This window comes from Ictidomys tridecemlineatus, chromosome 4 (assembly GCF_052094955.1).
Source record: "Ictidomys tridecemlineatus isolate mIctTri1 chromosome 4, mIctTri1.hap1, whole genome shotgun sequence".
In the NCBI taxonomy this organism is placed as follows: domain Eukaryota; kingdom Metazoa; phylum Chordata; class Mammalia; order Rodentia; family Sciuridae; genus Ictidomys; species Ictidomys tridecemlineatus.
In genome coordinates this window covers 80,607,652-80,634,401 of record NC_135480.1, presented here as the reverse complement: position 1 = coordinate 80,634,401, position 26,750 = coordinate 80,607,652, and the positions used below count along the sequence as shown (strand labels likewise).

At 35.0% G+C, this 26,750-nt stretch overlaps 1 protein-coding gene across 6 annotated transcripts in view; it reads left to right on the top strand.

The window, feature by feature from the left end:
* Mre11 (MRE11 double strand break repair nuclease) overlaps positions 1-24,979 on the top strand; it is a 65,490-nt gene extending 40,511 nt beyond the window's left edge. For 5 of the 6 annotated variants that reach the window (XM_005337186.5, XM_021734469.3, XM_021734467.3 and 2 more), the window contains 6 exons: positions 1,093-1,312; positions 2,942-3,025; positions 12,946-13,004; positions 14,200-14,264; positions 15,760-15,835; positions 19,528-24,979. In XM_005337186.5, the coding sequence (XP_005337243.2) occupies positions 1,093-1,312; positions 2,942-3,025; positions 12,946-13,004; positions 14,200-14,264; positions 15,760-15,835; positions 19,528-19,584 (561 nt within the window). In that variant the 3' untranslated portion in view covers positions 19,585-24,979. Of the gene's footprint in view, positions 1-1,092; positions 1,313-2,941; positions 3,026-12,945; positions 13,005-14,199; positions 14,265-15,759; positions 15,836-16,416; positions 19,301-19,527 lie in introns of those variants that run through there. The other variant, XM_078046884.1, reaches the window with a different exon arrangement.
* Positions 24,980-26,750: the final 1,771 nt, after the last annotated feature.

Below are 26,750 nucleotides of genomic sequence, written 5' to 3'. Positions count from 1 at the left end.
CTAACTTTTTAAATACTGAATTAGTCTACTTGGTATGCCCTATCCACACTTTGTTCCTATTTCTACCCTGCATGCCTTGTTCCCTTCTCTTTAGTCCTGCCTCTCGTTTGTGGTACCATAATGCTTAGAAATGCTCTGATCATCTATTAGATTAAGAACTTGCTTTTCCAAGTAAAAAACTATTGTCATAACATCCTAGGATATCTGTATTTGTTTTGGAGAATTCTACACTTCCTGAAGTCTTCTCAGTTTTCTCCCTTAGCCACCTCAAGTGTTCATTGTATTTATTCACTCTGCTTCATAGATAATGTGTTTGGGATTGGAATTATTTTCTAGTTTTATTGAAAAATGCATTTTGTTTTTGTACTCCTTTTACATTTGCTAGTTTAAGCAAAGAGACAAGGCAGAATTGCTTTTATTCAATTTTTAATTTAAAAATCTGTATTCATTTTAGAGTTAGAATATTTGATTAAGTCTCAAACTTATCTTTTCTATATGGTTTCTTATCAAAATAAAAAAATTGTGGCATATTGTTGGTTCCACGATTTTTATTCCTTCTCAAACCTTAATATGCTTATAGTTGTAAGAGATTATTTATTGTTTCTGTTTATGGAAACAAACATTTTAGAAAAAGCATATTGTATAAGGTATAAGAATAAAAAAGAAAAGATAAGCACCCTGAAATTTCACCACCTAGAGAAAATAACTACTTTGTGTAAGTTTTTTTAATTGTTGTTTATTAAGAGCTCATTCTAAAAAGTAGCTCATAAGTGTGGTTTTGAAGTAGGAGTTATAGCCAGATTTCCATCTAGTTTTTAAAATTTCGATTCTTTAAATTCTATTTTGATTGGTAAACCTTTTCAAAAGGTTTCATTTTACAGGTAGTATTATAAATTGATCTGACAGATAATAGAAATCAAATTTGATTATGCTTTTTATACAAATACATTGAATTTTTGTACTTTTATAGTCAGCTGGTGAAAAATAATAAAATGTACACTTTGACAATATTAACTGTTCATCTGAATGACAAAATTAGTGATTGTCAAGATGCTGCACTATTTTCTGATGTGTGTTTTTCCTGTTACACAGGCCATGAATAGGGCCCGAGCTCTCAGGTGTCAATCAGAAGACCACACATCTGCCTTTAGTGCTGATGACCTCATGAGTATAGATCTAGCAGAACAGATGGCAAATGACTCTGATGATAGCATCTCAGCAGGACCCAACAAAGGAAGAGGCCGAGGCAGAGATCGAAGAGGAGGCAGAGGGCAGAATTCAGCATCAAGAGGAGGGTCTCAAAGAGGCAGAGGTTAGTACTAAATATTGTCTTGCATGCTGCAGACTTGGAAGTTGAGTGGGAAGTAGTACCTAGTATCTTTTGGTCAGAACTGAGTTATTACACGTCTTTGTTTCTGGAACATGATTCTTTAAAAAACATTTTTTTCCTTTTGAATCCAGAGTCTTGTGCATACTAGGCAAGTGCTACACTTCTGAGCTACATCTCCATCCCTTTTTATTTTTTGTTTCAAAACAGAGTCTCACTAAGTTTCCCAGGCAGATCAACCTGCCTAAGTCCAAGTAGCTGATATTATAGGTGTACATCACCATGCCCAATTACAATTTGATTATTATAATGCAAAAGACATTTTAAGTTTTGACATGTACCTTTAACTTAAGTGAATTTTGAATGGTCACCTGCAAAATTGAGTTTGTTGTTGTTGTTTTGTTTTGTTTGTACCAGGGATTGAACTCAGGGGCCCTTGACCAGTGAGCCACAACCCCAGCCCTAATTTGTGGTTTATGTAGAGTCAACATCTCACTGAGTTGCTTGGCACCTCACTTTTTGCTGAGGCTGCCTTTTGAACTCACAATCCTCCTGCCTCAGCCTCCTGAGCCACTGGGATTACAGGCATGTGCCACAACGTGCCCTGCCAACATAGAGTTTTAATTGTTCTTAACCTATATTTTTTTGAAGCTTTATTGTATTTCTCTCATAGTACATTATGGGTACATTTATTGTCACATTTTCTCTCACATGTGCAAAGTAGTAATGAGACAAATATGAATCATTAAGGAAAATGGTTAGCTAATGACTACTCCAGATCATAAAAGAATTATTTTTGTTACTGTCTAAGGTAAAATACCTGCAGTCTTATAAAGTGTTCTCCATAAAATTCATTCAAAAAGGAAAATTACCTCCCCAAAATAATTTGATTTTTAAAACCAATTGTTAAAATTATTTTTATCTCTGTATTTAATATACCTTTGTTGCTATTGAATAGTCCAGACAATGGAAAATGGTCATCCAGTGACTTCTTAATGTGTTGTTTAAATCCGTCCCTAAAGAAATTTCCTAATTATTTTCATTAAATATTTATTCAAGTGAATTATAAGTTGGCAAAATGAATAGTAATTTAGCTTTAAGTCTTCAGTGAGAGAAATCTCCATCTTCTAGTGATATCATTATCTTCATATTTACAAATTTTTTTTTTCTGAAATTTTAAATGGATGAATTTTTTTCTGAAATTTTAAATGGATGAATGTGAACCAGACATAATTTAAAAGCATTAGTCTAATGTCTGAAAATTGATTGGTCAGACTCTACATTTTCTAATATAGGCCTTTGGCTTTTTGCAAACTTTTTTTTTTTTTTTTTTAACCAAGGACTAACCCAGGGATGCTTACCTAGTACTCACATCCCCAATCTTTTTTTTTTTTTTTAAATGTTTTATTTAGAGATAGGCTCTTGCTGAGTTGCTTAGGGCCTCGCCAAGTTGCTGAGGCTGGTATGATCCTCCTGCCTCAGATCCCAAGTGACTGGAATTACAGTTTTTACAAACTTTTGGCATAACTTTATATAGTTTTCATTTTTTGGTGGTGTTTGAAAAAGCCTTAGTTACTGTTGGGATTGTGTATTGACTGTTCATTATTCTAATAGCAGGCAATGCTCTAGAGACTTCTACTCGAAGCAGGAACTCAAAGGCCACCGTGTCAACATCTAGAAATATGTCTATTATAGATGGTGAGTACAGGCTGCAAGTGACTATCTAGCAGAACTTATAAATTCCAACTTAAAAAGACTGAGGAAACCCCTCATAGTAGCCCTCATTTATTTGTATAGCATTCATTACAGTTAAAAGGACTATTAAGATTATAGGATAAGTTATTCTTTAAAAGATCTTTGTCATGCATCAAAACTATTGGAGAGTAAACTTTAATAATGTTTTAAATAATTTCTTTTAGACAAATAGAATTATTATTTATCTTTGACAGAGGGATCATGATTGCCTAGCAAAGTGAAGTATGGGATCTAATTAATATAAAAATAAAGATGCGGGCTAGGGATGTGGCTCAAGCGGTAGCGTGCTCGCCTGGCATGCATGCGGCCCGGGTTCAATCCTCAGCACCATATACAAACAAAGATGTTGTGTCTGCTGAAAATTAAGTATTAAAAAATTAAAAAAAAAAAAGATGTAGTAAGCTGCCTTGTAAAGAATTATTGTCTCTCCCTTAAAGGAAGTTTTTCAGCCTTTATTGAATGGCAACTGATGATAGAGAATGGACACAATCATCAGATCAATTAAAACTCTCTGTTTTATTTACATGTTGTTTTATTGGTGCATTACAGTTGTATATAAAAGTAGGATTTGTTGTTAAATCTTTGTACACACACAACATAACAATATAATTTGGCCAACATCATTCATCAGGATTTTCCCTTTCTTTGTCTTCTCTGTCTTCCCTCCCTTGGTCCCTTTCCTCTGTTCTACTGATCTCCCTTTGATTTTCATGAGATTCACTACCACCATCTTTCTTTTTTCCCTCTAGCTGCCACATGTGAGAGAACACATATGATCCTCAACCTTCTGAGTTTTTTTGCTTAACATAATGTTCTGAAGTTCCATCCATTTTCCTGCAAATGTCATGATTTCCTATTTTTTTATGGCTGAATAAAACTCCATTGTGTTTATATACCCCAGTTTTGATATCCATTCATCCATTGATAGGTACCTCGGCTGGTTCCACAGTTTGGCTAGTGTGAATTGTGCTACTATAACATGGGTATGCGTGAATTGCTATAGTGTTATGACTTTAATTCTTTGGGATAAATACTGAGGATTGGTATAGATGGTCATGGTGGTTCCATGCCTAGTCTTTTGAGGAACTTCCATTCTGATTTCCATAGTGGTTGTACTAATTTACAATCTCACTAATAGTGAAAAAGTATTCCTTTTTCTCTACATCTATTTTGTTCATATTCTTAATGGCTGCCATTCTGACTCGAGTGGGATGAAATCTCAGTGTAGTTTTGTTATTTCCCTAATTGCTATTGATGTTGAATTTTTTATATATTTGTTGGTGGTTTATATTTCTTACTCTGAGAAGTATTTTTAGTTCATTTGCCCATTTATTTATTGGGTTATTTGATTTTTTTGGTGTTAAGTTTTTTACATATTCTTGATATTAATCCTCTATCAGAAGTGTAGCTAGCAAAGATTTTGTTCCATTCTGTAGGTTCTCTCTTGATCTTGTTTCCTTTCCTGTGCAGAAACTTTTTAATTTGATGCTGTCTCATTTATTAACTCTTGGCATATTTCCTAAGCCTTAGGGGTCCTGTTGAGAAAGTCATGGCCTGTGCTTATATGTTGGAGCGTAGACCCCATGTTTTTCTCTAGGAGTTGCATAGTTTCTTGTCTAATTCCTAGATATATTTGATCCATTTTGAGTTGACTTCAGTGCAGGGGAAGAGATAAAGGTCTAGTTACTGAAGTATTATTCAGCACTTTGAAGAGTCTTCTAATATCCTTAGCTTTTGATTTCAGAAACTTGTCTTTTTGGCCAGGTAGATAATGGTGTTCAGAAAGAAGATCTTCCATTTCTGATACCTCAGTTACAAAAGCAAAGAAGGGGAAAAAAAGAAAAGGCAGCATCTTATATTGTAAAGAATGCAGGCCGAATTCAACTCTGAATTCAATATGGAAAAGTTTTGTGACTTTACTCAAGTAGGTTACAGTCCTAGGTTGTTTACATGTTAATTAGGAATGATAATCCATACTGTACTAGGCTTTTCTGAACAAAAATTTTGGCACATAGTAGGCATTTATGAAATGTTGTTGTTATACAAAATGAGAAAAAGAGAGTGAATAAAATATGAACACTTCTATATTAAACCACCAGAAGTTGATTAGCATGTTACAGACAGATGGTAACTTGTAGATGGCCTGCTTTTATCTTAGCCCCGATGACCTTGCTCTGCCTAGCTTACTTATGTGAAGTTTTCCTTGATAGAGTGAATAGAATTAATCATTTAAAGTCAGTCTTCCTCTGTTATTAAGATATCAGCTGTTAATTAAGCTGCATTCCTTTTTCTTTTTTTTTTTAAGTAATCTATTTTTTCCCCTCACCTTGTTGTCTTTGGTGTTCTATAGTTTTGTTCTTATAAATCTAAGTATGGTGTGCTCTTTTTTATGCTGCTTAGGGTTTATTGGTTCATAAATCTCTGAATTTGTGTTGTATCCTTCTAGAAAAGCCTTGTCTGTTATCCCTTCAGATATTTCCTCATTCCTATTTTATTTCTCCTTCTGTGAGACATTTTCATTCTTTTGAGGGGAGAGTGGTACCAGGAATTGATTTCAGGGGCACTCGAACACTGAGCCACATTCCCAGCCTGTTTTTGTATTTTATGTTAGAGACAGGGTCTCACTGAGTTGCTTAGCAAATTGCTTTTGCTGAGGTTGGGGATTTTTGAACTCAGGATACTCCTGCCTCATCCTCCTGAGCCGCTGGGATTACAAGCGTGCAGCACTGCATCTGGCTCATTCTTAATTTCTCTTGTATATGCTATTTTCCTGCACTCCGTTCTGAATAATCATATCTGATTATCGCCATGACCTGCACAGCGAGTGAACAGTTCTCCAAATACAGGCAGTGGGCAGATTAGGAAAATAAGAAAAGTACAAGACATAAAGATAGGGCACAAGGCCCTGGGTTCAATCCCCAGCTCCACAAAAAGTAAAAATAAAAAAAGAAAGAAGGAAAGAAAGGAAGGAGGGAGGGAGAGAGGGAGGAAGGGAGGGAACTACTCAGTTATAGGTAAAAGTGGGACTCAGTGGGTGAATCAGCCCTGGTGGGACCTGACTGGGCAATGAGCTGAGGTTCTGCATGTTTATCATATAGGTTTTAAAAATCAAAGGGATTCACTATGAAAAGGCTTCTTGAGGTAAACAGGAGGAAGTTTTTTTTTTTTTTTATTGGTTGTTCACAACATTACAAAGCTCTTGACATATCATATTTCATACATTAGATTGAAGTGGGTTATGAACTCCCAATTTTACCCCAAATGCAGATTGCAGAATCATGTCGGTTACACAGGGTTTACTTGTTTAAACCCAACTCTTCTACCTCCAGGCAGCTGGGATTTGAATTCAAGGCTTTTGATCTAGTAAATTCCATGACAAGAATGGAATTCTCCCTATCAACAGGAGCCACTTGGGAGTGGGAATTTCTCCAGGCACCCAGGAGAGGCCTCTTGCTGTCCAAGGTCACATACTTCAAAGCAATGATTCTTTCGAAGCTCTCAATATCTGATCTATATTCTAACTCATCTATTCTGAAATTCTTTTGTATTTTTAGTTAATTGGTATTTTTTTTTTTTTTTGGTGGGGGAGGACTCTGGTATTGAAATTCTATCTGATTCTTTTTAAATATGATCTGTCACTTTCATAGTTTTTAAGAATTCCCTATGGATGTTTTTAGGTCTTTATTTATTTATTTATTTATCTATTTATCTATCTATTTATTTATTTATTTATTGTATGCATAGTAAGGACACTTGTTTTATGTTTTGTGTCTATGACTTAATGCCTGAATGTCTTTGGCCTCTTTTGTGAATTCTGTTTCTGTTGTTTGTTATTCATGGTGACTTATTTCTTTGGATGTTTTGTTATCTGTTGTTCCTAGAAAATTTGTCAGTAGAAATAGAATAATCAGACCTTGGATGAAGTAGTGTTCTTCTTGAAAAGAAAAGATTTGTCTTTGTTTCTCCAGACTTCTAGGGCACCTCAAATCTTAGGCCACTTAATACTTCACAGAAGAAGAAATATGAATGGTCAATGAATATATGAAAAAATGCTCAACATTTCTAGCAATTACAGAAATGCAAATTGAAACTACATGGAGATTTCATCTCACTCCATTCAAAATGGCAATTATCAAGAATACAAGTATCAATAAATGTTGGTGAAGATGTGGGAAAAAAGGTAGACTCACACATTGCTGGTGGGACTGCAAATTGGTGCAACCACTCTGAAAAGCAGTATAGAGATTCCTCAGGAAACTTGGAATGGAACCAGCATTTGACCTAGCTATCCTACTTGGCACATACCCAAGGACTTAAAATCAGCATACTGTGGTGACGCAGCTACAACAATGTTTATAGCAACGAAATTTACATTAGCTAAGCTATGGAACCAACCTAGGTGCCCTTCAATAAATGAATGGATAAAAAAAAATGTGGTACTTATCCAGAAAGGAATATTACTCAGCCCTAAAGGGAAATGAAATGATAGCATTTGCTGTTAAGTGGTTGGAACTGGAGATTATCATGCTAAATCAAATAAGCCAATTCCCCCAAATCAAAGGCTGAATGTTCTCTCTGATGCAAAGTCACTGTAAAGGTAAAAGTAGAAAAGAATAGAAGTACTTTGGGATTAGACAAAGGGTAATATGAAGGGAAGGCAGGGTGAATGGGAATAGGAAAAATAGTAGAATGAATCAGACGTTATTTTTCTGTGTTCATGTATGAATACACGACCAGTATAACTCTACATCATTTATAAGAAGAAGAATGGGAAGCTATATTACATATGTATACATATGTATACTATGTAAAAATACATTCTGTCATATATAACTAAAAAGAACATATAAAAAATATACATATGTATACATATATTTGTGTGAAACAGGTCAATTTAAATTAGTTTATTGTTCTAATAAAATAAAACCTTATTTTGAGATAAATGTAAAGTAATAAAATCATGAAATAATTTTGAAAAAATAAATCTTAGGCTTCTTAAAACTAAATGTACAACTTGAGGGTTGTTGGGGCGTGACATGCACTTATGAAATCTTGTTTACCTTTGCTTCTCTTTATCAATTGGGGTGCCAGCTTATGGTGTCGAGGAAATGCCTCAGTCTCCCCACCACCGCTAAGCATTGTCTCACTCAGCTTTTCTCCAAAAGCCAACATTAATGTTTCCATGAATGAATGGTTCCTCAGGGAAAAGGACTAGTACTTCTTTGAGTTCTAGCTTTTCTTGTTTTGGCCAGGTAATTCTGTGCTACTTCATGTGCTTTTCAAATACCATTGAGAGTTTTCTATTGTTGCTTGAGGAGCAGCATGGATTGTTTTCAGGAGAAGCATTGTATGAAAAACAATGAATAGATACAGAGATTTTATCCTTACTTATTTGGAATTCACTTGTAGCGCTTCCTTTGCATTGAGAACTTTAGCTAATACTGTTTGTGAGCATTTTTCACTTGACAGTGTCAGTTTCTTTTAGAATCACTATGCCAACAGAGACTTTGAAAGCATCTTTTTATTTAATAACAGCTGCCCTGTTATGCATTGAGAGTGTGGAATAAATTTCATTTTGGGGTAGAAAGACAAAGGGCCAGTTATGGTGCTTTATCACAAATTGGACTGACTTCATTATTTTGTTTTTCACTTTTTAAAATTTGTTCTTTTTAGATACACATGACAGTAAAGTGTATTTTGACATATTATACATACATGGAATATAACTTATTCTAATTAGGATCCCATTCTTATGATTGTACATGATGTGGAGTTCCACTGGTCGTGGATTCACGTAGTAACATAGGAAAATTATGTCTGATTCATTCTACTGTTTTTCATATTCCCATTCCTCCTCACTTCCCTTCATTCACTGGATTGTCCAGTGAATTTCTATTATCCACGCCCCCTTATCGTGTGTTAGCATCCGCATATCAGAGAAAATATTTGGCCTTTGGTTTTTTTGGGATTGGCTTATTTCACTTTGTATTATAGTCTCTAGTTCCATCTATTTACTGGCAAATGCCATAATTTCATACTTTTATGACTAATATTCCATTGTGTATATATACCACATTTTTAAAAAAATTATTAATTTTATTTTTTTAAATACATGACAGCGGAATGCATTACAGTTCTTATTACACTCATATCTTTGTATATATAGTATGTTCATGCCAATTCATGCCTTTATTTTTTTTAATTTTTTAAAAAAATATTTATTTTTTTAGTTTTTAGTTGGACACAATATCTTTATTTTGTTTTTATGTGGTGCTGAGAATCGAACCCAGTGCTTCACGCATGCTTGGCGAGCACGCTACCACTTGAGCCACATCCTCAGCCCAATTCATGCCTTTATTCATGTACTTTTCTTTTTGTATTACAATTCTTATTACACATATATACCACAATTTTCCATATCTGTTTATATATAAAGTATTGACACCCATTTCGAGTCTTCATACATGAACTTTGGATAATGATCTCCATCACATTCCACCATCCTTGCTAATCCCCTGCCCCCTCCCTTTCCCTGCCACCCCTCTTCCCTATCTAGGATTCATCTAATCCTCCATGCTTATCCATTCAGCTGTTAAAGGGCACCTAGTTTGTTTCCATAGCTTGACTGTAGTGAATTGAACTGCTATAAACATTGATGTGCCTGCATCATGACATTATTTTTTAAAGTAATAATAGTCCCCTCTGAAAGAGGCTATGTCAGTAAACCACATTAATTTGAAGCTTCAGATCCTCTTGAGTTGTGTTTAAGGTCCAGATCTTATTGTGGTGCCATAGGCAGTGTAGCATTATGGTTTAGAACCCAGCTCTAGAGTTAGTCCTGGTTTGGTCTGGTCAGGCCCATTAGTTACCTGCTACCCTTGCACTGTAAGTGCTAGGGGAACAATGGCTGGGTCATTATTGTTTATTGCATCCATAGTGCCTGGTACATAGTAGATGCATATTAAATTCTTGAACTTGATTAAATGAAAATTACACAGAGATTGTAGAGTGTAAAGGTTAGAGCATGATTCCGAAGTCAGAAAGACCTTGCTTGTACTCCTAACTCCTCCGTTGTCTAGCTATGTGTCCTTCAGCAGATTGGTTACACTTTCCATCTTGAAGTTTATATGTCCTCATCTCTAAAGTGGGGTAATGATTGTTTCTACCTTATTGGGTCATGTTGAGAATTACTGAGAAAATCTATGCGAGGGACCTGCAAGTGTCTCAGTAGGTCTCAGTAAGAGCAAACTGTGATTATTCAGAAAGCCTCAGATCCCTGAGCTATAAAATTGACAATGTTGTACATATCTCATGGAATAGTTATTTTAAGTGAACTTAAGTATACATGATACTGAGTACAGTACTTAGTAAAAGCTCAATAGATGGGCTGGGGATGTGGCTCAAGCGGTAGCGTGCTTGCCTGGCATGCGTGCGGCCCAGGTTCGATCCTCAGCACCACATAAAAACAAAGATGTTGTGTCTGCTGAAAAAAACTAAGAAATAAATATTAAAATTGTCTCTCTCTCTCTGTCTCTCTCTCTGTCTCTCTCTCTCTCTCTCTTTAAAAAAAAAAAGCTCAATAGATGATCACTAATTAGTATTAGTGCCACTCCCCCACCCCCCAGGGCCTCTTGCGTGCCAGGGTGGGTGCTCTATTGCTATGCTATATCCCTAGCCCCAGATGGATGCTATATAAATCATGAGTCTAAATTTATCTTTTATCTAATTGATTTGATCTCATAGTTTTACTGATTTAATTGATTATCTCCCAATTTTGGGGCCTTGTTTTGAAAAAGAAACTGATGTTTTTAATATGAATGTGTGAAATATTTTTGTTGTTAGAGGTGGTTTTTTTTTAAGTCTCTAAAAAAATAACCATGGCCTATTAACTATGTTTGTCATCACACTGGGACAGAAGCAACATTAAAACTGTAACTTGTATATCCCCATTATAAATGGAGGAGTCAAGAAAAAAATAAAACCAAATTCTGTTTTAATAAGCTCCATGGAATTTGGAGGTCTATTGTTTTGCTGAAATTTTGGGAACAGTAGAAATTACACTTTTAGCTAATAGCAGTTGTAAACAAGAGTTGACAACTCAGATTTTTCCATTAAAGTTAGCCAAGGACAGTGACTGAGCAACTAAAAGATGCCTCTGCCGGCTACTGCGTTTATGTGTGATTACCATCATGAGATTCACTGCTGCTGCTGCATGTATTGCCACTAACAGCTCCATGCATGTGAATGCCCATTGCCCACTAGGCATTTGCCAAAACAATTTGCATTAAATACCTCTTTGTCTTTTCAACAATTTTCTGGATAAAGTATTAACAGTATTTTACAATTGAGTATATTGAGATTGAAAGAAGCCAAGGAACTTGTCACAGTTACCTGGGGAGGAAGTCAAAATGAGTCTTAATCTAAAACCAGGCCTCTTAACCACTGCAATATATTGTCTTTCTAACAAAACATATGCTTATTTTTCTGATAAAATTAATTTATTTCATAAACCTTCATCTTTTTCTATCCACTGAGGATTAAAAGAAAGATTTCTTCTTTTAAAGGATCTCAGTGTTTGAGGAGATAGTGAATAAGCATTGAGCAGAAATATTCTTTGCAAGTGTCATGGTCACTGGTTTTTCTGTTCATTTGCTAGCCTTTTTAGTAGAGTAGGATGTGAGACCAAATTGAGAGAGCAGACCACACTTTTGCTGCGGCCTTTCATCTCTCCTCTCAGACAGACATCACAAGATCGGGGATAGAATCTAGAACAGGAAACAGGAGCAAATAGTAAATGTAGGCTAGGTAGAAAGATTCTTGAGGTTTTCAGACTAGGAAATTTTGTACTCTGAAGGATTCTTTGAGTGGTTGGCTCGCTCCTTCCTTCCTTCCTTCCTTCCTTCCTTCCTTCCTTCCTTCCTTCCCTCCCTTCCTCCCTACCTCCCTCCCCTATTTAAATTGGAGATTGTTTTGGGGGAGATATGTGTGATATTAGCAAACTTTAAGACTTAGGAGAATATAAACCTCAGGTGTTTGAAATTTACTGTAAGTTTTTATCTCAAGGGAAAAGAAGGGGAAAGGTAAAGGGCTAGCTAAACCTCAATTTTGAACCTAGTTTATAAAGCAAAGAAAGAAAAAAAATTCATAGGAAAGTTTTATCATGGAATAAAAGAAAGATGTACTGTTTTATAGCATTTCCCTCTGATATAGTTCTGGTATATCCAGTACCCTTACAAATATGACTACCAAGATAGAATGAGAAAATTCATAATGTAGCCACAGAATATCTATCATTGACTGCAAAGAAGGAGGGTATTGGGAGGTTTACCTTCATTATCTTTGTAGCTCAGTGGTTGGGGGTCAGGTTTTATCTTTTGAGTATTATTTTTAAGTATTTTTAGTACAGGTGTATTTGTGAATACTGCTGTTACTATATTTGAATAAGCGTGAGGCTGACAGGTAGAGCTTGAGTTATTTGAACATGCAATTCCATATGCCTTCCGATTTTAAAAGGTACAGATGGTTTTATACTTGGTCATGATGGGCTTTTGCAAATAGGAATTTAAAAACATTGAGCTAAGACCAGTAAAGCAGAGGAAAGGGACTAGGGGAAGGGAGGAGCAGAGGGAAAGAGGAGGCACTGGGGACTGAAATGGAGTAAAATAAATTCCATGCATAAATGATTATGTAGAAATGAACCCCACTGTTATGTACAACTGTAATGTACTAATAAAAGCATTTTTAAAAAGCCAAGAAGAAATCCAAAGAAACAAAACAAAATAAAATCTTCAGCTAAAGAAATATGTAATTTTTCTAAGTTATTTTAAGAATTACATAATGGTATTTTATCTTTTGCATTCTAGCTTTTAAAACTGTGAGACAGCAGCCCTCCCGAAATGTTGCTACTAAGAATTACTCAGAGGTAAGAAAAAGGTTTTATAGTTCTCTTTTAATAATTTATGTTTCCTGCATTATGAATTGTCAATTCTTTGACTTGCAAAGTAAATAAAAGAGGACCTTTTATTTATAAAAGCCAGAAGATGCTTATCACTTACATAGACTGAGGGCAACTCAGAATTCTTCTTATTTCTTTTCTTCCTTTAAAAATAGTGATTCACATTACTAAATATCCATAAGGAGTGTATGTAAGGTAATATTTTCAAGGGTAACAACACTGAAAAAAAAGGGCATGAGTGTGGAACACTAACATCCAAAGCAAGTTTAGACTCAACACAGACTAAAAGTTGGAGCCTAAGGATCTCCGTGGTCTGCTCGGATTTCACATGGGCCTTCTGCTCTTCCTTTGGCTTCCAAAGACTCTAGAATGGGCTTGACTCCCCTAGTACCTCACTTTCAAAACCTGTATGTCTTAACTTCCAAGCCAGTGCTCTTCCTCCTGTATCAAGGTTTCTCTAGCAGCACTATTGACATTTTAGATCAGATAATTCTTTATTTATGAAGCAATGTCCTTTATGTTGTAGGATGTTTAGCAACATCCTTGGCCTTACATGATGTTGTTTCAGGGGTTTTATCCTCATCTGTGCTTCATTTAGGTGAAGACAGCTTGTGTGTGTTGCATGTCAAGATAACAAAATGTCAAGGAATAGCTAGTATTTTGCATGATGGAATAAAAAATCAGAAATATCTTTGTTGGTTCTTACTCTAACAAATGGTATTTAGCAGGGACAAATGTAACAGACACCTGGTACTTCTCACATGGTTAGATACTTCATTTAAAATTGGAGATGGAACACTGAAGTTCTAGCTCCTCATCAGAATCCAGGAAGAACATCACAGGTCACCACTGCCCTCAAGCCTGTGCAAGTCACTCACCAGTTTGTATCCTGTAGGTACCCAGGCCCTGTGTGGGCGAGGAGAGAAGTGAGCTAAGGCATTCGATAGAGAATACCATTTGTGAATAAAGAGGGACATTGGAGGGAGGTCAGGGTGACTTTAATTTTTAATAGTTACTGCTTTCATGTTTTCTGGCTCCCTTTTTGTGACTTTTTAATATACTTTTCAAAAAACCACTTTCAGATTCAATTATTTAATTCATATTTAGATGTTCCATTCGTAAAAAGAACCATTTGTTGCTTTGTTTCCTTCCCTACCCTTAGGAGATTGAGGTGGATGAATCAGATGAGGATGACATTTTTCCTACTACTTCAAAAACAGATCAAAGGTAGGTTGGGGACTTTCTGAAAAAAAAAAAATCCAAAATACTAAAAAGTATCCAGAATTCTAGTTTTACATTTTTCTGTGCTGTATAAGTTCAACAGAATTATTTTCAACTAGTAAAGTATGTACAGAAATAAGAAATAGACAAGGGCTAGATTGTACAACTGTTGCAGTGTTGTTAAGTATTGTCACTGAAAATGTAAATAACCTGTAATTCACTTCCTTTTGTCTTTATTACTCAATGATTTTCTTCCCATTTACTAGAAAATAATTTTGTATTTTGTTAATTTTTGATTCCAGCTTTTCTTTACTACCATAGTTTATTTACTTAATTGCACATGGTGCTGTACTAGTGTTAAAAAGAGGTGGTGTAGATTTACTCTGCCTTAGAGTATTTATATGCTTTTCCTGGCTTTTTTTTTTTTTTTTTTTTTTTTTTTTTTGCCTGTTGCTGTTGAGCTTGACTTAATTCGGTAATACCATTTTGTTTCACAATTAACATTTTGGGTGATCACTGCTTAGCTAAAACTCAATTAATGGAAATTTCTATGAAGAAAATAATCAGTGACCTTTTTAAATATTTTCTTTTTGAGCATTAAATTAGGTCTAATGGGGGACATAACAACTATTTTAATATGGTTATGCCTTCAGGCAACTTAAATTGTGGAAAGAGTTGAACCCATTTATGAATCCATTAAAGGAAGATTGAATCAGTACATAATTATGTGTGAAATTATGACTCAGGCCCTTATCATGAGTGCTTATGGGAAGGGCTCAAATAAAGAGCCAGGAGTGTGGGCTCTGGTAGAAGAAAACCTCTGGAGAGTGGTGGGCCTTTTTTCTTTCTTTTAATATGTGGGGCCTTTTTAAAGATACCTTTATTCTGTTGTAGAACTGAGATTTGAGTAAAAAATATTTCAGTGTTACCATAATTTTCAGAAGTGGGGGATGATAATAGATATATTTTGATATGTGATAAGAACTATAATTATAATTAAGCCTCTGATCAGTGCTTGGTATGTCAGGTTGTGCTGTGTGTATTTCAGCATATTAACACATTGAATCTTTAATAAAAAAAAACCTATTATTCCCATTTTACAGATGAGGAAATTGAGGCACAAAGAAACTTGTCTAAAGACATGCTAGTGAATGGAAAAATTGAGATCCAAACTCTGAGTTTAGAGTCCTTTTTCTTTCTTTCTTTTTTAAAACAACTTTATTTCATTTGTTTATTTTTCTAATGTGGTGCCAGGGATTGAACCCGGTGCCTCATGCATGCTAGGCAAGCGTTCTACCACTGAGCTACAACCCCGGCCCAGGAGTCCTTTTTCTTAACATAGAGTTTTACTGCTGTAGCGCAATTGAAGGGAATTGTGTATTATTTTTATTCATGGGTGCTTTCAGGATTGAGAAACTTAACTAGAAATGCATTTCTGATACATTCTTTATGTCATTGTCTTTGGTTTATTATCCCTCCTCCCCTTTATTTTTTGCCTCAGGTGGTCGAGCACATCAGCAAGCAAACACATGTCCCAGAGCCAAATAACTAAAGGGGTTGATTTTGAATCAGATGAGGTAATAAAGTCTTTTATTGTTAAATTTTAATCAATTTTTAACTTTGTGATAGGTAAATAGAGACTGCTAGCTAGTTGCTAAAAGTTATTTAATAGTTTCATTGATAGCTTTTCTTTGAACTATAATGTTAAAAGTCAATAGGGAACATCTGTTGAGTGCCCGTCTGTGTAATTTCTCATATGAAAGTCCTGCAGATTTTTTTAAAAGATGATGTTCACTCCAGTTAACATTTCTTCAAATATAAATGATAAAAGCTAAGAATAGTTTTTTAGCTTTTACCATTTATATTTGAAGAAATGTTGGTGATGATAATGTAAGAGCTTTTAATGTTACTTTAATAGAATAATTACCCACTGTGTGCTCCACATGTTTCATATATAAGATGGTGTCTGGTGGTGATTTTCACGTCAGAGTGTTCAGACATTGAGTGAAATGCTTTCTGATAAGATGTATAGAGGAAACTCAAGGTGATTGTCTGAATCGGACAAATGTTAAATCTCCTCTGACTTGAATGAGCAGGAATAGAAAAGGTATGATCAAGACTTGCCTCTTGCCTTCATTCATTTATTGTTTTCATCAAGTTGAATTAAAGCTACATGACTGAAGGATACTGGACTTTCCCTTTCCTCCATGGCTGCCATTTGAAGGACGTTTACAAGTTTTTGTTGAATTCCTTGAAGGTATTTCTCTTAGACCTATCATCCCTTTCATTTATTTCTTTTTATTAAAAAAATTCAATTTTAGTAAAAGCACTTTAACATAAAACTTAACCATCTTAACACGTACAGGTTAGTGGTATTAAATATATTCACATTGTTGTAAAACAGATCTCTAGAACTTTTTTTAACTTTTTAAAAATTTGTTCTTTTTAGTTATATATGACAGAGTGTATTTTTTTTAGAGAGAGAGAACTTTTTTAATATTTATTTTTCAGTTTTCTGTGGATACAACATCTTTATTTTATTTTTATGTGGTGCTGAGGATCGAACCCAGGGGCCTCGCATATGCCAGGCGAGTGCTCTACCACTGAGCCACAACCCTAGCCCAACAGAATGTATTTTGACATATCATACATACATGGCTATCATTATACTGGTTGTGCATTCATATATGAACATAGGAAAGTCTTGTCCCATTCATTCTATCATCATTCCCATTCCCACCCCCTTTCATTCCCCCCAGTCCATAGTTCAAACAGGGAACCTCTATCTCCCCACCCCAGATTGGAAACACACACACACACACACACACACACACACAAACACTGTTGTGAGTCAGCATCCACATATCAGAGAAACATTCAATCTTTAATCTTTTGGGTTGGCTTATTTTACTTTGCATGATAGTCTTGAGTTCCATCCATTTACCAGCAAATGCCATCATTTCATTTCTCTTTATGGCCGAGTAATATTCCATTCTGGATATGTACCACATTTTCTTTATCCATTTGTTTTCTTTATACATTTCTTTATATTCTGTTGAAGGGCATCTAGCTTGGATTTCCATCTTAGCTATTGTGAATTGAGCTGCTACAAACATTGTTGTGGCTGTGTTACTAGAGTATGTTGATTTTAAGTTGTTTCAGTATTGCCGAGGAGGAGTGGGATAGCTGGGTCAAATGGTAGTTCCATTCCAAGTTTTCTGAGGAATCTCCATACTACTTTCCAGTGTGGTTGCACCAATTTTCTGTCCCACTGGCAACATACCCTTTTCTCTACATCTTCATCAACATTTACAGTTGCTTGTATTATTGATAATTATCGTTCTGACTGAAGTGAGATGAAATCTTAGTGTAGTTTTAATTTGCAATTCTCATTGCTAGTGAGGTTGGACATTTTTTAAAATATATTTGTTGGCCATTTGTATTTCTTCTTCTGTGAAATGTCTGTTTAGTTTTTTTTGCCCATTTATTGATTGGGTTATTTGGTTTTTGGTGTGAAGTTTTTGAGCTCTTTATATATTCTGGAGAATAATACTTTGAGTTGTTGATGGCAAAGGCTTAATGTTCTTGATTGTTCCCTTTGCTGTGAATAAGATGTTTAGTTTTTGATACAATCCCATTTATTGATTCTTGATTTTACTTCTTGAGCTTTAGGACTCTTGTTAAGGAATTCGGCTCCTAAGCTGACATGATGGAGATTTGGGCCTACTTTTTCTTCTAGTAGGTCCAGAGTCTCTTGTCAAATGCCTGGGTCCTTGATCCACTTTGAGTTTTATGCAGGATAATAGATAGGTTAGAACTTTTTAATCTTACAAAACTGAGACTCTATAACCTTTAAACATGGTCCCATTTCCCTCTTTCCCCAGTTCGTGTACCCACTGTTAAACTCTCTCTTTCTATGAATTTGTCTGCTCTAGGTAACTCATATAAATGGAAAACATACAGTATGTGTTGTTTTGTGACTGGCTTATTAATTTTCCAAAATGTCCTCAGGATTCATACATGGTATGGCATGTGACTTACCCTTTTCATTTTGAGTTTCCACTGCTCCTTCCAAGTTCCCTGTATCTCAGCTGTAGTTTTAAAACAACTTGAGCTGGGCGGAAAAATGACAGCAAGAGCTCATCAGCAAGAGCTCGTTCTATCTATTGAATGTTACCATATTCTAGGAGAGAAGCAAGCAGAGCATCTGTATTTACATGTGGTTATATATTAAAGTTAAAATTTTGTATACTAGTTTATGTTTAACTGCAAAGATAGAAAACTCTCTATTGGACTTCATTTTGGATTCATATTTAATAAGTTCTGCTTTTGATAGTAGCAGAAAATGAATCAGTAAATGAAAGTGAATTTATATTTCTCAAAGTATCCATTTCTTACCAGAGATGAATAATTTAGCTAACACTTCAATTTGTTAAAACTATCAATAAAATTAACATAAGCTAATATTTCCTTTATTAATTTGTTAATAGAAACATAAATCAGAAATTTACAAATTTATTTTACCTCTGAATATTGAATTATAAAATATAATCAATTTATATTATCCCTCATTAAATTATATAACTTGAACTTACCTGAGGTTTGTTAGTTTTCATTTTCTTTAGTTAAATTCTTAGTTAATATCTCATATTCCTGTTGTTTTCTAACATGCATGTAATTTACAGCTCATCAGAATGGAAACTCTTGAAATATTCCATCTACTTCTTTTTCAAAAACCCAAAAGGTTGCGTTGATAAGTTGTTTCTTCAGTAGTCTGAGAGTAGCTATCTACTTCTAGCCCTAAATGGGAAATGGGAACTAAGAATTACAGCTCTTTCTAAGTTAGACCTTCTGCATGTGAATTCATTATTTTTTGGTGAATTTTCAGAATAGCAGACAACTGTAATAGAATGTAAATGGGAGGGAAATGGAAAAAAAAAAAAAAACTTTTGACAGACCAAATAGAAATGACTTAATTCAGTTTTATCTGGCTTACCCATACCTCATTTGCTTTTATTTAGTCTAATTACTGAGAGAAATGGGTGTTCAATATATATGTGTATATACACTCGTATATTGCAGGATCAAATTTTATTTTTAATACTCATTAAGAACTTGAATTGAATTATATGTTTCACACTTATAAAGGAAATGCAAAAAATGAAATCTAGCCTGTGTGAAGCGAAAGTGGCTCTCACTGACACCATTGCTTCTGTCTTGCTTCAGGGCAACATGGAACAATACTGACTTAACATCTGTGTCATTTCAGGATGAAGATGATGATCCTTTCATGAACATTGGTTCCTTAAGAAGAAACAGAAGATAATATATTCAATGGAACTTAAAAATTTTCAAGTTACAGAAAGAATCAAAACATTTCAAGCAAAGACTTCATAGTTAAAGATTTGAAAACTGTTTCTGTGAACTGAAAATTTTGAAAAAGACTTACTTAACAGATAAACTAATATGTAAGAATTTATATTTTTAAGTATCATTTCCTGAACATGACTCTATTACTGAAGGTGTTTCTCAGCTGATGGCTTTAAAAATAACATTGGTTCTCATTTTTTAGTCTGATTGTTAAATTATTTGGGAATGCTTTGTAAAATTTAAAATGTATTTTACCGACATGTTAGTGTATATCTTACTGAATAAGGGCTTTGCTTAAAGGTTGTTCTTGAATAAGTAGTAAAATAAATCCACCATTATACATTTCTGCTTCATGATCAAAGACTTTCAGTATCTTAATGTTAAATTTAGCCAGAATTGAAGGAAAGAGCTATAAAATTTAACCTCTTGTTTTAAAAAATAATTTTCTAGAGGCTTTGTATTTCCCAGAAGTGAACATTCTATGTGAAACTGTGCCTCACATCACTATTTGTCATTAAGTATGGGTTTTCTTTTTTTTCCCCTAGTGCTTCATATGGTAGTAGCCCCAAAGATTTGGAATGATTAGAAGTACGAAAAGTTTGAATAATTCTATATGGATTTTTTATTAAAAAAAAAAGCCAAAACAGTCTGTTAGAATTACTGAGTTTTTGTTCCATTTGTAGCAAAAATTTAAAACATTATGTTCCTATGGAGTGGTAGCAATTGTCTCTATTATTCTCTATCATTAAGGCTATTCTCTTTCTTTCATCTATTTGTAGGAAGAAAAATGTTAAATAAATTTTATATTTTACAAATATTAACTTTGTTCAATAAAAGAGATACTTACAGTTCTAGCTACTCGGGAGGCTGAGGTAGGAGGAGAGACAGTCCAAGGTCAGCCTAAGCAACGTAGTAAGATCCCATCTCAAAAAGACAAAAATAAAACTTTTAATTTTAACTTTGATTCCTACAAAATATTTCTGAATGGGCAATTCCAGAAATCTTGGAGAAGGTTTTATTGAAATAATCCCATTCTCCTTTTTAACACTCTTTAAAAAATAGATACCTGAGATAGATATAGAGATAGAACTTGAAACTGCTTTATTGTGTCAAGTTTCAAAGAGCTAGCACAAACCGTTTTTGATTTAGAGTTCCAAATACATGTATCCGTATAGGAGAAAACAGAGTGAAACCTCAAAATGAAAACGGTTACTGCAAACGAACGATTCAACCGGTTCTCTCCCCCCCCCCCCCCCCCCCCGCCCAGTACTGGGAATTGAACCCAGGGATCTTTTACCACTGAACTACACTCCTATCTTTTTAAAATTTTATTTTGAAATAAAGCTTCACTAAGTGGCCCAGGCTAGCCTTAAACTTGGGGATCTTCCTGCCTCAGTGTCCTCTGAGTTGCTGGGATAACAGGCGGGCACCACTATGTCTGGCTGAGAGAGTTCATTCTTTGAGGCAGTTCTGTTTAAAGACTCCTTAAGGAAATGGTGGATCTTTGTGGCACAACAACCTGACATTTCTTCATACATAGAAGCAAATAGTTGATTAAACAATATTCATTACCATCAGAATAATTATATCTGGAACTTGTCAAATTATAAGAAGCATTTAGATAATGGATATCTCTATATTATAGCATCTTAGAAATGGCCTAAGTCAAAAATTACATTATAACATTCTAATGAGTTTCTTTAAAAACTAAGTTTTGTGCCTAACTTGAACATTATTTTAGCAAGTAGCATTAACTTGAACATTATTTTAGCAAGTAGCATTAACCTAGCAGAAAGCATTGTTCTGTGAAACACTCTAAGGCAGATCTGCCCACATCTTTATTACACTTTAAATCCACAATATGACCTGTATTTGAATGGAGTAGAGATTCAGTCTGGGGTGAAATGGTGGTGGGGAAGCTGAAATGGTATGCCCTCCAACCCATATACATGGCACACTGGCTTGGACCAGGCAGCATCAGCTGATGGCTGGTCTCATGCCAGTTTAAATGTTCCTGGGTAACGGGGAAAGTGAAGACATGGCCACTGAAGTATAACTAACAGCTTCCTGGGCAAAAGGAGTAAGTCTTTCTCTCTTTAACACTGCTGTAGGTTATGAACAGAGATACTTAATATGATGCAGTTAGCCACTAAGAAAAGTGATTCTGTGGCAGTTACAGAAAATGAACATCTCTTCAACTAATTCAAGTCATTTTGTGAATAGTTAGTGTGTGGCAAGCTCTAGAAATATGGTAAATAAAATGTGTAAAGAAAACCTGTCTAACTGAATATTGTTAATATGTTAAATGTGCCACATATCCTTGATTCTCTGTATCGAGGCAACAAAATCTACTGTTGATTTCTCTGTGGTAGTTTTCAGAACTGTTTGTATAGGGATCTTTCAAATGATTCCAGACCACTTGGAATTGCCCTTGGAGGCTGTGAGAGTAGTAATGAAAACATGGTGAGGAAAATGTTGCAGGGAGTCCTTCCATGCTTACCAAAGAAGAAATCTTCCTGACTTCTTGTCTCCTATGTAAAATCTAGCAAGGGTACAAACGCAGTGTTTTCCTAGGCAGTCCTAGAAAATAGAACTGCTTAGGAAATTCAGGCATTTAGGCAAGTGATGAGGCAACCTTTAATTCAGGTACAGATGAAACTTGTTTTTATTTTTATAAACTTAAAATTTCTAATCACAATAAATACAGAAAAGTCATACAGTTTAACAAATAATTATATAGTTAGCACTTGTGGAATCTCTATGTAGGTAACAAATAGTATCGCTAATGCCCTGGAAGTCCACTGAATGTTCTCTCTTCTGAGTATGCAGTCCTGACTAATCCAGAGTGCTTGTTTTTCCCACAAGGTGGTGCTTTCAGAACTAGATATCAGTCAGGATGTTTCCTCTGCAAAGCTCAAGAAATCTAGTTTCCAAATAAATTTAGAACCTATGCAGGAATATTAAACCTATGCAACAGTACCATAATTAGCCTTCTAATCTTAAATGTTTCATATATTTTATCTGGTTTGGGCTGTAACTATAAAAATTGCCAGTTTGATAAATTTTGCATATAAATATTCAAGAAAGAAATGTTTTATGTTTTCATAAAGACAAAAATCTTTTCTTGAAAAATTGAGTAGAAGAGTTTATCAATGTAAAGTTTTTCTTTGGAAGTGTATAATATTTAAGAGTAACTTCCCCAAAGTGATCTGATATCCTTTTTTATATCTGTTAAGCATTTAATTAACAATATTTTATGGTTTTTAACAGCTAACTTCCATTAAAATTATTATAAAAGTTTTACATAATAATAAAGATGTGAGTTTTTTATCCATAGAGATTATGTATTCTTGAATGAGAAATGTGCACATTTCATCATTTGCTTATCTTACTTCCAAGAATTTTGAATTTAATGTTCTTTAGGTCTGAAAATACTCAAATTTTATTTGATCTCTGTAAAGCCAATTCATAGTTTGCTATTGAGATGCTCATTTGTATGTTTTTGTGACAGATCATAAGATCTGATTTTAGCTATTTTAAGTGGTGAAAGCAATGCATACTTATTCTTCAAAATTCAGATACTGAAGTACATAGCAAAATGTGTATATTTCCTTGTAATCCTCTTGTCACATGTGCCTTGTGAACAATTAGGTACATTTCTTCAATTACTTTTGGCATGACTACTCTCATTGTTGAATTAGAACCCCTTTGTATAGCCAAGTAATTTGGTGCTTCTCTCAAGGTATATGCTCACTTTGGTATCCTGATTTTTTCATATCTGATTTGTTAACCTTTTAGTTAAACCATTGTTACCTACTTTGTTTTTGTGCCTACATGAGGTAATACCATTGTTGCCTACTTTGTTTTTGTGCGTGCATAAGGTAATCACTTTCTCCACTAAGGTCATGAAGATTCTTGTGTTATTTTCCAGAAGTCCGTCTGTTCTTTTTTTACATTTACAATACAGCTAGGAATTGGTTTTTATGTATGGTATGAGAGGGGGTTGTATTTCATTCATCTGAATGTGAAGGTACATTTCCATGTGAAAATGCACTTGCTCCAGCCCATTTGTTGAAATAACTACCATTCCCCTACTCTCTAGAGCCCTTAGTCCTTGAGTTCCCATCTGCATGAATCGGTTTCTGAACTCCATTCTGTTCTATTGGCTTATTTGGAATTAATTATTGTAACTTTATAATAAGCCTTTTTGTCTGTGGAACAGTTTCTCCTACTTCGTATTCTTCAAGGATATTTTGGAAAAACTTGGCTCTTTACATTTTCCATAAATTTTATAATTATGTATACTGCCATGACATAATGTAATATAAAAAATATCCATCTAGTTTCAGTTGGGTTATAGTTCTTAAATATTTTCAATTGCAGTTGATTTAATTAAAGCCTTGACCTTATTCTGGCTTAACGAGACATTTTGTTTGATACATAAACTGATTTTGGTTCCTGGAGGTAAAACTTACTATGAAAGCTTAGAAACATTCTGTCCTTGCTGGACTTTCTGTTTCCTACCTAAATGGTTATGAACCCACTTCCCTGAATTACCATTCTTTACCCATTTGTGACATGGCCCAGTCAAGAGAGGGAAATAATGTTTCTTATACCCCCATCTCATTCACCTCCACTTTTTTCAACCTGTGTGAAGCATGTGCTATCTTTCCATCTCCTCTTGAGACCCTGCCTACCTTTACAGAACAACCAACCTAGGCTTGCTTCCAGTTCTGATCCTCACTGTTCCCATCCACAAGTTTTCCTCCATCTACACACCTGGAAACAAAGAAACCAGAGCTTTTTTTTTTTCTTCACTTCCTGCTCTTCAACAGCCATCTCATGTTCTCCATGGATTCCTTCTCCCATTAAATGCAGCAGGTGCTATAAAGGAAGGAGGAAACTATTGTGTTACCTGTTCTATGCCAGGCCTAGCTATGTATACTTATTATTTAATTCTCATAACATCACTATAAAGTAGGTGTTTTGGTTTGGATATGAGGTGTCCCCCAAAAGCTCCTATTAATGCAGGAGTATCAGGAATAGTCAGAGGTGAGATGATTAGATTATGAGAGTTGTGATCTAATCTGTCCATCCTAGTTTGAATGGACTACCTGGGTAGTAACTATAGGCAGGGGGAGTATGGCTGGAGTTGGGTCCCTGGGGCCATTTCCTGTTATCTACCCTGACCCCTCCGGCTCTCTGCTTCCTATCTCCACCATGAGTGGTTTTCCTTCTCTGGAATCTTCCCCCATGAGGGAAGCACCTCACCTTGGGCACAGAGAAATGTAACCAACCACCTATGGACTGAGATCTCTGAAACCGTAAACAATAAACATTTTCTTTTCTAAGTTGTTTTTGCTGAGTGAGTATTGTGGTCAGAGTGACACAAAATTTACTAAAACAGTAGGCATTATTTTTTTTTTAAGTAGGGAAGGGTAAAGGCTTAAGCAAAAAATCATACAGCTAATAAATGTTAAATCTGAGATTTAAATGTAAGAAATAATTTTGGGGGGGTGTGGAGGACAGGTACCGGGGATTGAACTCAGGTGCACTCAACCACTGAGTCACATCCCAGCCCTTTTTTGTATTTATTATATTTAGGGACAGGATCTTACTGAGTTGCTTAGACCTTGCTATTGCTGAGGCTGGCTTTGAACTCACAATCCTCCTGCTTCAGCCTCCCGAGTGCTGGGATTACAGGTGTGCACCACCTCTCCCAACCTCAGAAATGACATTTAAATAAAAATTTTAAACTTAATGAATTTAAACATTTTTTAATGTAAATGGTAGAACTGAGTTTTAAATCTAATTCTGTCCAAATCCAAATTCCATTCTTTCCACCTGTCTCCCATCAACTAAGGCACTTCCTGACTTACAACTAAAATCATTAGCCTCAAATCCTGAAGCATGTTTGAACAGGACTATACAAAAAAGACAGAAAAAGCCCAAGAAAGAACATGAGTCATGTCTAAAACTGGTGACTGGCCTAGGCAGGGTAAGCAACAACAGGAGGGCTCTTCTTTAGAGAAAGACATTTCACATGGTACAGGGAGTCATTAAACATTGAGTAGCAACCTTGGGTGACCTGATGACCAAGTTATTGTGAATGTTGAAAATGCAAATAGCTTCCAATAGGTTTAGATAAAACCTGTAATAGGTGATAGACTGAGAACTGGTTTACACTGGGATTCCTGGGATTAATTGGATTTAATGTATCCATCAGCTAAAAATTTAATAGTGATTTCACAAAAGAAGTTATTCTATTTATTGTTTTTGCTACCCAAATCATATTTGTTAATTTTTTTCCAAAACAACAAAAGTGTGCTATTGTAGAAAACCTGAAAAGTCCTAAACAGCATAGAGAATACATACATATATTTGTAATAGCTTCTTTGTTTCGATAGGATAGACTTAGATGTGAAGCATTGAACATACAATGTGGTCATATTTAAAGACTTGGTAAAAACTGTCAGGTTGCCTGGTTGGATAACCAAAGGAATGAACTTAAAAATGACAGACTGGAAATGCAAATAGCTAATTAGCCTAGGACTTTGTTAGTGATTAAACTTTAAACAACATATCACTTTTTCCTATCACAGCAGAACTTTATTCTTCGATAGTGAGTGCTTGCTCCAGCTCTATATCAAGCAAATGCCAAAAAACCACGATAGACATAACCCCACAAAGCTTTGAGTCTAAAAGAGATACTTCATTTATTGAGCTCTTTTTTTCTGAGCCGGGACTGAGCTAAGCACTTTGTTAACATCATTACATCTGATCACCATGAAGGTAGGTATTTTTATCCACTGAATGGGAAGCAGATGTTCAGAGACTGACTTGCATGAATCAGAGCTATACAGTGGGAGCACTGAAGTCCAGGTCTGACTGACCAATGATCTTACTCTTAGCTTCTGGGTGAGGAAGATTTTTAAAGCCTAAATTCAACGGAAGAAACCATTTACAATGCATTTCAGAAAATCAAATAAATGACTAGGTGTTGGTTAGTGTGCAGTGAAAAGAAGTGCTCTCATGTTGCTGGTAGGAGTGTAAATGTATATATCCTTTCTACAATGCAATCTGGCAAAATTATCCTAAGCCTTAAAACATTTTCATCCTCTT